At 47.4% G+C, this 9961-nt stretch overlaps 1 protein-coding gene across 2 annotated transcripts in view; it reads right to left on the bottom strand.

Moving 5' to 3' along the window:
• NR2E1 (nuclear receptor subfamily 2, group E, member 1) overlaps positions 1-1354 on the bottom strand; it is a 20962-nt gene extending 19608 nt beyond the window's left edge. The window contains exon 1 of one of the 2 annotated variants that reach the window (XM_008581763.1): positions 615-1354. In XM_008581763.1, the coding sequence (XP_008579985.1) occupies positions 615-639 (25 nt within the window). In that variant the 5' untranslated portion in view covers positions 640-1354. The remainder of the gene's footprint in view (positions 1-614) is intronic. The other variant, XM_008581764.1, reaches the window with a different exon arrangement.
• Between the last annotated feature and the right edge of the window lie 8607 nt (positions 1355-9961).

Genomic DNA, 9961 nt, shown 5'->3' with positions numbered 1-9961 from the left:
TAAAATCCCAAATAGAAGACAACTCCAAAAGGACTTAAACTCTCCTTGTAGTATGTTCTCGCACCACCTAATTTACCTTGCTATCTTACATAATAGTTTTGAAATATAGTTGTGACCATGTCTGTTTTCCTCCACCAAATGCCACACTTCCTGAGAACGGGCTACAATTTCACCCATTTCTCGCAATTTATCTAGATTCTGGGCCTCAGTTTCTTCCTCTGTAAAGTGCAGCTAAGAATAGCACCTCCTTCACTGGCTTGGTGCGAAAATTACAAGACCCCGTCCCGGTCCCCCCCCCCCCCCGACCCCCCCCCCCAGCACCTGGCAGCTAAATGGAGTCAACTCGCGGGACGGGTGAGCTGCGTGGGTCGCAGCCTTCCCACATTACCAGAGAGAAGGTGAATCAAGCAATCCAGAGGCAACGAAATTGCTCTCCTCTCACCACGAAACGCTCTAACTCACGTACAAGGAGCTGGGCCAAAGCGCACACGCCAGCTGGACTGCCTGTCCAGGGCTCGAAGCCGCAGCACTCCGGGCAGGACCTCCCGGGACCCCCCCACCCGTCCGCCCCAGGCTGCGCGCCTAGGCCCCGCGGCGGCCCGAGAGGTACCCACTTGTTGATCCGGCAGGCTTGCTCATGCTGGCTGTTCCGGGGCGGAGAGGTTGGTGGGCGCTGCCTGAGTCCCGGCCAGCAGCGCCCGCCTCGCCGCCGGGCGCCGCGGCTCTCCAGCCGCCCTCCAGCCTGCAAGGCTCTTGGGCCGGACAGGTGGGTGTCGGTCGCGCGCTGCGCTGCTCCCCGGGCACTCAGAATTCGTTCCACAGTGGAAATTTAAGCATCTTTAAGTTTCTTCCCGGCTCTTGCAAAACTGCAGCTGCTGGGAATGCTGCTTGATACGGACACACACATGGACAGACAGATGCAGAGATGGAGAGGCAGACTAAGGAATAAGAGAGGAGTACAGGAGGAGAGTGTTGAAGGACAGAGATAGAGACACGAAAATTGTCTTCCTACGGAGCAAAAAGGGCAAAATCCCTCTCTTTCCCCATTCCTGCCATTCAGTCTTCAATCTCCCTCTCTACATAAGCATAGAGTGTGGGCAGATCTCTACAGACCGCTGATCTTCTAAGGAAAGAAGGAAAACACAATCGTAGTCGCAGAGGCAGATAGGATTCCCGCTGCCGGAACCGAGCGCGGGGTGGAAAAACTAGATTGCTGGGAAATCTTCCGAAGGAAGAGGCGGCCAGGTCCGGGTTTCCGGGGAGAGCCGCGCACGCAGCGGCAAAGGGTCCCCGAAGTTCATTACCCCGTGACTTTGTGCTTGTCGCTGCGGGCTAGGTCCCCTGTAATATCTCCAGAAGCGCTCTGACAGGCAGCCGCGGGGAGGGGAATAGGGCGTCCCTGGCCCACTTAGCTTTTCCCCCAACTCCTGGCGGGGTCTGACGTCAGCCATGTGCGGGGAGGGGATGGGAAGAGGGAGGGGGTTAAATGCTAATGATATTAATGAACCTCCAAGCGGCTCCCAAAGAAAATGCAGGCGCTCTCGGAGCTGACGAGTTAAGAGTGTGAATATGGGAGTGTGGCTCTGTGCGTGCGTGATGGGGAGGACGATGCTGCTCTTGTGATAAAAATGAATTATTATTTCATGGCAGGGGGCAGGGGAGGGGTGTTGGGGTTTTTCAAAACGCTTTCCCCCCCTCCCCCCGCCTCCTGAGTGCCAGACAGATAGACTCGTGTAAGAAATTGGTAGCTGCGTGTTTGTGTGTGATTGTACACGCCGGACATGGCCATATGAGTTGGTTCATACTTGGTCCCGTGCCCCTTCTGTTGGGTAAAACTTGGAGCTGGCCCGAGGTGAGTAATTTATTCATTTTGCAACTATCTACGGAGAGCCAGAGCTGAGGACGCTGTGTGCGGACTTGGGGCCTGGGATAGGGTCTTCCGGAGGATCCGCGTTCCTGCGGCCTTTGCGTGGTCATTTTGGGCACCAGCCACGGGGAGGGCGCTGCCAGCTTCCCCAAGCAAAGCCTGCCCATCCGGAGCTGGGCGAAGCTCCTGTAGCCTCCATTGTATGCATTTGAGCTAGTGGAGGACAGAGCTTTCCCTCCGGCAGCTCGTCCCCAGCGCGCATCGCTGCTCCCGATCTCCGGGCCGAGGTATCCCGGAGAGCTGCCCCCATCCCCTGCCCCATCCCGCTCACCTCCGCGCGACTCTTGAGCTCTCTCGCGCCCTGGTCCCTGCGCGGCGCTGGAAGAGCGCACGCCGAGGGAGCGGCGATCCCCGATCTCTAAGAGATTAATTCTATTTAAGCTCTCTCAGCAGCTTGAACTTGTCGAACAAGAGCTTGCCAGCCTCTCCTCAGGGCGTGGGCCCGGCCAGGGGTCAGGGGTCACACCTCCCGTCCTACTCAGCGTTTGAGAGAAGAGGAGCGGTGGCTAGCGCTCCGCAGTTCTGCCCGCCCACCCCCGGCCCCACTCTTTCCTCGAACTCGGTGTCAGCGGGCTTTCGAGCCGAGTCTGAGTGTGTGCAAGTGAGTCTTTGCGTCCCAGGAGCCCTCGAGGGCGCAGCAGGTCCTCGGCCGGGCATCCCAGGAGGAGCAGGCTGTGCACTCCCGGGGCCGCCGCAGCACGTGACCGCAACTTTCCCCCGCAGCCTCCGCGCCGCCTGAGCCCGGGTACGCGCGCGCACACACGAGCCCGCGTCCTCCCCAGTGCTGCGCAGCGACCGCAGCGCGGGGGCCGGGACACCGGCAAAGAGCCGGAGGGACAACCGTCTCACAAATTACCTCCCCCTCGGTTTTTCGAATTGGGACTAGATTAGGGAATTGTGGGACAAAATCTTAAGCCTGAGGGGTTTTTTTTTTTTAGGTGACAGGACGAGAAATCAATTTTTTGACAGCCAAGTTGGGCAGAGGTGTGAGCAAAGAGCCCGGCCAGCGGCATAGCACAGAGAGGACGGGGATTTCGAGGCGAGGTTTGAGAAACCAGGCTCCGCTTTAGATCCTTGCGTTTTGGCTCCCGCCAGAAATCCACTTGCAGCCGCGGCCGCCAACACCACCATCATGATGCGATACGGAAGGGGGCGCTTGGTTAAGGACAAAGAACTTCAGGAGTCGAAACAATTTATCTCGGTCGGAGATGAGGGCAAGGGTGAGGGGACTAGACTCGGGCCTTTTCCAGGGGAAAAGTTTAGGGGTCTCTGGCGAGGAGAACTAGGAGCCTCTTTACGGGTACTGGGGTTTAGAGGTAGGACTAGGGCTCTCTTGAGCTCCAAACTACCTCTTCCCTTACTCCCCGCCACTCCTGACACGCTGGCTCGTTTGCAGGCACCAACACTTTTGGAAAATACTCCTGAGCTTTATCAAATTGCCTCCAAATCAAAATGGGAATATTCCCTCTTTCTCCTGTCACTAGTCCCTAATCAAGCAGGGTGTCAAGAAGTCCACTGAACACACACACACACACACACACACACACACACACCCATCATCATCATCATCATCCAGCCCTGGCAAAAAGCACAACGCCTCGTGCACACACCCGCAGCATATGCATCCCGTGTTCTGCGCGCCCTGCTGTAATTATCCGCGCGCTTTGCATAAATCACAATGCAGTTCTGAAATAATCGTGATGACTTTCTGGCATGATTGGTTTGGTAGTAACGGCGGCAACAAGCTCCAGGGTAGGCGGGAGGGGCTGAGGCCCGGCGCCTGCCTGCATCGGCTCACATGAAGGGGCTGCTGCCCACAGGGACCTCGGATATAAGGTGTAGAAACTTGGGGCTCTCATGGTCGCAGCTCAGAGAAAAAAGCCTCTGCAGGGCCAAGACTTTTCATCTTCCTGCCCATGAGCCCCAGCATGCTGCCTGATTCATATAGTAGGAAGGAGGAAAGGAGGAAAGTCACCTGCAGATTTCCTGAGAGGCCACCGGAGGCACAGCAAAGCTAACCACTGCAAGCAGGAGATGGGGATTCGAGCACTTTCCCAACTAGCTGTGCAATCTTGTTAAGTGACTAGACCTCTTGGGGCTCCAGATTGTTATTTGTGAAAGGACTGTGGTCCTGTTCAACCTAAACTTTCAAAGATTTTTCTCCTCTCAGTTGGTTAGAGCGTGGCCTTGTAACACTAAGGTCAAGCAAGGATTCCGTTCCCATGCCAGCCAGCTGCTGGAAAAAATAAATAAATAAATAATACATACATAGATACATACATACATACATACATACATACATACATACATAAATAAATAAATAAATAAACAAGGCTTTTTCTCCTGAGTCCACTAAGGTAAATAATTGACAAGGGGCAAATGCCACCTGTCTCAGAAATACCTTTAACAAAGAATAGACCTTAAGTTACAAGGATAAGTTAATAGCTTTGGAGGAGGGGAGAGCCACACCCCAGAGGTTCTGAAACCTTTCTGACCATGTCCAAACATAGCCCCTAACTTCCTCTCTACTCTCTTGTGAGTATGGAGCTCTAACTAAAACCAAAGCCTAAAACACAGGGAAGGTATCTTTTATCAAAGGGTGTTTATATTTGGTCCAGGAGATAAGAAATAAGACGATGAGAAGGACCATGGGAACAAGGGGTCTTTCTGTCCGTCCATCAATCCACCAATTCATTGAATACTGAGCACCCACTATGTGCCAGACCCTGGGGATAGAGGAAATTAATGACATCTTTCTCAAGGAGTCTACAGGGAAGGAGACGCATAAAATGTGATAAGTGTTTAAGATTGGGGTAAAACACAGGAAACTGGAAAAATATACAAGGGACTCTAGACCAGTGTGCAGGGAGATGGGCTCCAATTAAGGCAATTTCACTCACTTACTAGTGAACTAATCAGAATGAAGAACGGTGTTTTGTGCCCAGAAGGCTGACCTTGTGTTAAAGGAATCTGCTGTCTCTGAGAACTGTCTTGTATTACAGCTCATTCTGCTAATGCTCCTTTCTGTCAGTTTACAAGGGGAAGTTGAGTCCCGTTAACTAGGTTGTATGAGAGGCAGGGGTATAGACCAACTCTCTAAGCATCAGACTATCTGGATTTCACTGCTAGCTCTGCCATTCACTAGCTCCTCTAAAAATGGTGCCATTTTCTCCATTAACTGTACCCCCTCCCACCGTTCTTTCAAATTAAAACACCAAAGGAGAAAGGAAAAACTCTTTATCAGCAAGCAGAGCTGACAAAGTTGGTGTAAAACAGAGACCCTCCTCCCTAACCAATGGTCAACCCCTTCTCAGAGGCCATTCTAACTCTAAAGATGCATTTCTTTAAAATGCCCTTTACCTTGCTGACAAGCAGAGTTAAGAAATACTCAGACCCAGGAAATGGTTGGGAAAACCTACCAGTTGAATTTTGATGTTCAGTCTCCCAAAGACACTCTGACACAAGTTTTTGTTTGTTCACATGAAGAAAAAAATTGATTTTCATTTGCTCCCAAGTCATAGTTCAGCCTATGGCTGCTGCTTGCCCGATGAATAATGAGTGTGAGAGAGAAGGTGAGTGATAGAGTGTCTAGCACATAGTAGGTGCTCAGTAAGGGCTTGCTAAATGACAGTATGAAAGAAACAGTGTTGCCAGGCTTGCTCCTGATTCTGCAGTGGTCCTTTCTACAAGTTGTTTGGTTCCTATATAACTCTACTCAGAAAAGAAACACCATTAGCTGGTCCACTAGCTCAGTTGGTTATGCAGCCTTATAACACCTAGGTCATGGGTTTGGATCCCCTTATGGGCCAGCCACCAAAACCAAAACAAGCGAGCAAACAAACAAAAAACTGCAGAACAATCCAAAAAAGAGACCCACGTGCTCTAGAACCCAATGGGTGCTGAGTTGCAGTTTTTTCCTTGACACTTTCCAGAACTGTGTTGGTAAGAGTTGTTTGTTACTCCCCACCGGTGGGAAGATGAACACTGCTAACAGTACCAGCAATAAGACAATACTTTGTGAGAGAGGTCTCTCCCCCCACACTCCCTTAAGAAATAAGCACTTATGTCTCTACATTTATTCACACCCTGGCAGAAGAAAATTCAGTTCTAGGGTCAGTCTGAGGATTAGAGGCTTCTAGAGTCCCACTGCACCTTGATATTCTTTTTATTCCAAGAATAATCAAATAGAAACATCTTTCAAGCACCCTGGCTCACAGTGGTACTTTAAAAATGTGAAATGTAAAAGTGAACCTGCCTGGTAGTACTGATAATGAAAGCTGAAGCTTGGGGGGTAGGGGTAGAAACTCACCTTTGCCCAGCCCCAGCAATGGGGATGGAAGGGACTAGGGACCGGATCTCCAAACCTTGAGAAGCAGAGCAGGTCAGTTTTGGCTTTCTAAAACAAAAGAATGACTAAAGAAACAAGAAAGCAGACATCTTGGTGGAGATTGGCTGCCAATCCTTCTTTAGCCTATTAATTTCTTGTGAATTACACCATCTGACTTGGCTTCCATTTAGCCCAGAATCACCCAACACATACAAATAAGTCAGAAGAGACCGTAGTACTCACCTAATTTTGCCATTTTACAGATGAAGAAACTGAAAGCCTTAGAGACAAAACTCACTCATCTAGAAAGAGACCATCCTCAGAACCCAGATCTCTTGATGCTGAGTCCAGTGATCTTTGAGATACTCATTCCACTGCATTGAGCCACCTCTCATTTCCCAGAAGGGCTTCTAGAAGCTCCAATTAAGGCAATTTCACTCATGTTCTAGTGAAGTAATCAGAATTAAGAACAGTGTTTTATGCATCTGGAACCAATAGTTCAGTATTTCTACAACTTCAGTTTCCTTCATTCCACAGGGTTTTCTTCAATGCCAGTACTTAAAATTTGCTGTGTCACAAGGGCTAGAAAATCTGTGAGGTCTCTTTCTGCTTTGTAGAAGGGATGATGTGATCTACAAGTGAAATACTTAGAGACACTAATCATAGATGCTAAGAAAAAGTCAGTGATTAGATTGAGCAATTAATCACTGAACGTGATCAGTGTGGATCGCCAATCTGGGCCTTTCAGATTTTAAAGACGTCCCTGTCTCCCACAGCAGATTTAGGACCCGCTTTATCCAGATTACTATTTCAACACTAGTAGAAACAATTTTATGTAAAACTGGGTGGCCAAGTTTAAATGTGGCTAACATATTTGACAGCAAGCTTTATTATGTGAATAAATATATCAGGACCACATATTTAATCTCTGCCAATGAAGTGAAAAGCATCATACATTCTAGTATGCTTTGTTTCCAATGGATCTAGTTCATACAATACTCTGTTGTCCTAATCTAGTAAGTAATTTCAGAATTCACATCACTTACAAAGATGCCAAGTGGCTATTTAGGGAAGTCTGATTCAAAAAAAGTAAAACTGGGTGGCCAAGTTTAAATGTGGCTAACATATTTGACAGCAAGCTTTATTATGTGAATAAATATATCAGGACCACATATTTAATCTCTGCCAATGAAGTGAAAAGCATCATACATTCTAGTATGCTTTGTTTCCAATGGATCTAGTTCATACAATACTCTGTTGTCCTAATCTAGTAAGTAATTTCAGAATTCACATCACTTACAAAGATGCCAAGTGGCTATTTAGGGAAGTCTGATTCAAAAAAAAAAAAAAAAAAAAAAACCCTCCAAAACAAAACAAACCTCCCTCTTTCTTCTCCCTCCCCCAAACCCCACGTGCTTTGTGCAAGACGGAGTCAACCAGTGGGATTCACAGGAGGTCCCCAAGTCAAATGCTGCAGCTGCGTTTTTAAAAAGGGTTGGATAAACTACAGCCGTTAATAACATCTGTATCTATGCAAGCTAAGATGATGATAGGGGTAATCAGATCTCATGCTTCAGGGCATAAGATGATTGCCTGCTGGGAGGAGGAGGATTTGGCCTTTCAGGTAGGGGAGTTTACAATTTAGGAGGTGAGTTGCAGACATTTCTCCTCAGTCTCTTAAATTTCAGGTGTAACTGACATGAATTTGGGGTAGATGAAACAGTAATTTGATATCTAACATTTCTATCAGATTAGGACATTAAATAATGAGATATCTGAAACACATAAACCACATACAACACATGTGAATCTCTCAAAAGATAGGATACAAATATTTAGATGCTTTTTTTGAAGGCTAAGGTTTTTTGATATGTTTTGGCCATCGTTTAGTGCCAAGTGACACTTAATAAATACTAAATAACAACAATGAAAACAGTGGAGGTAATTCAACTTTAGTCCATGTACTTATGATTAGCTACAATCATGTATAATTACCCAAGTATTTATAATTGCACATACTTGTATGCCTAAATATGTGTATTTCCAGTTGCATTGGCTATATAATAACTGGAATTACATATTTGGGGTGCACAAGGAATGCATTTATTTTAATGTCCTGGTCACTAAAGTAATTTTTTTGAAACTTAACATTTGTCTGGAAGAGCGAGAAAGAAATTATACAAAATAACATTACCTTCTCTTTTGACTTCTTTCATATTTTCAAATCCCAGGAGGGGTACATTTTAGTACAGTTGCACAATTTATTCAATTTTGAAAACATTTGTGCAAGTGTGAGTAGGGTTAAAGAGTTCCATTTATTTAAACATCTAAACCCACATTGAAGGTCATACAGTAACAGACAGCTGTCCACATTTCAGAGAGACACATAATCTTTTAAAGTACACAGTCAATTTCTCACAGAGTGGTTAGAGTCCCTTTGGCATGAAAGAATTCTTACTACTGGCTTCATCCCTATTACTAAACCATTCTCTTCAGTTCCACATTGAGGGAGTGTTCTGGAGAATATGGCTGTTAAATGTGATTTTTAAAATGATGCACATAAATAGTTTTTAAAGGGGGAAAATCCTGCAGCTGTTTGACTGCAGGCAGACATGGGAAATTAGTCAGAAACCCAAAGCATCATAGTTAATAACCATTATTCTGTTGTCTGGAATGTTTGCTTAAATACTATTGACACTGTGTATGTATTGTCATTTTCCCTAAATTGTAGCTCTTAACCACTGAAATCTTGTTAAAGACCACCTAGGGTTTCCTCTGTATGATGCTGAAGTGTGTATTCACCTGATGGATAAACAAAAAACAGATTTTTTTTGTTTGTTTCCATTTTTCTCTCATGTGCAACTAGCGGGAAATTTTCTGGACTAAAGGAAGAGATTGCTTGGGTACAGTAGAAACAGACGCTGTGGAGTACCAACCTTTGTATTTCTCATCTAGTGATAGAAAATGAACAGACCCATCAACTGATTAATACAATTCAGTTCTGCTTAAAATTCACAAATCTGTTTGCAATGAGACTGTATTTTAAAAGACTCATACTTGCCATTAAGTGTGAAGAAATCAGTAACTATTCTTTTCATTAACACCGTGTTGGTTTTTTTTTCCCATTTAAATTTTGCTTATTAAGTGAGGTCATTTGAGAGAAGCGTGGCTCTGGAGGGTGGGGAAGAAAGCCCAACAGGCTGACTCCCAAGTTGAGAGCTCCAGGTCATGGGCCATTCAGGACAAAGCGTTTTGTATCTTGACTTATGAGGGGACAATAGCCAGTCTTACAAAGGCACCACCTGTGATTTAGCACGGTTGACATCTTTGTTAAGAAGGAGCCGGAGGGCAGAAGAGAAACAGCACGTGCACAGTCCGGGACGTGTCACCCCGACCCACCTTCAAGGCTGTCTCACACCGTCGGGAGGCCTCGCCAGGTTTCTTGCGGGCAGTTTTTAAAAAGCGGTTGGTGCGAGAGAAGGGAATTGAACGTTGTCTACGCTCATTGAGCGACAGCTCTGGACTCACGGCTTGCGAGCGCCGAGCCGCGCCATTTCACAGATGGGTAAAATAGAGGTCGGGTCCGCAGAGAGTGCGGCTCGGCGGGTGCGGGGCTCAGGGGCCTCCGCGGGGTACGGGCCGGGCCGCGGGGCTGGGGGCGCGGAGGGCGGCGCGGCCGCGGGAGGGACGCCCGGTCCCCGTCTCGA

Source organism: Galeopterus variegatus, unplaced genomic scaffold (genome assembly GCF_000696425.1).
Source record: "Galeopterus variegatus unplaced genomic scaffold, G_variegatus-3.0.2 Scaffold2453, whole genome shotgun sequence".
Classification (NCBI taxonomy): Eukaryota; Metazoa; Chordata; class Mammalia; order Dermoptera; family Cynocephalidae; genus Galeopterus; species Galeopterus variegatus.
The sequence above is the reverse complement of the archived record's forward strand: the minus strand, read 5'-3'. Positions and strand labels throughout refer to the sequence as shown.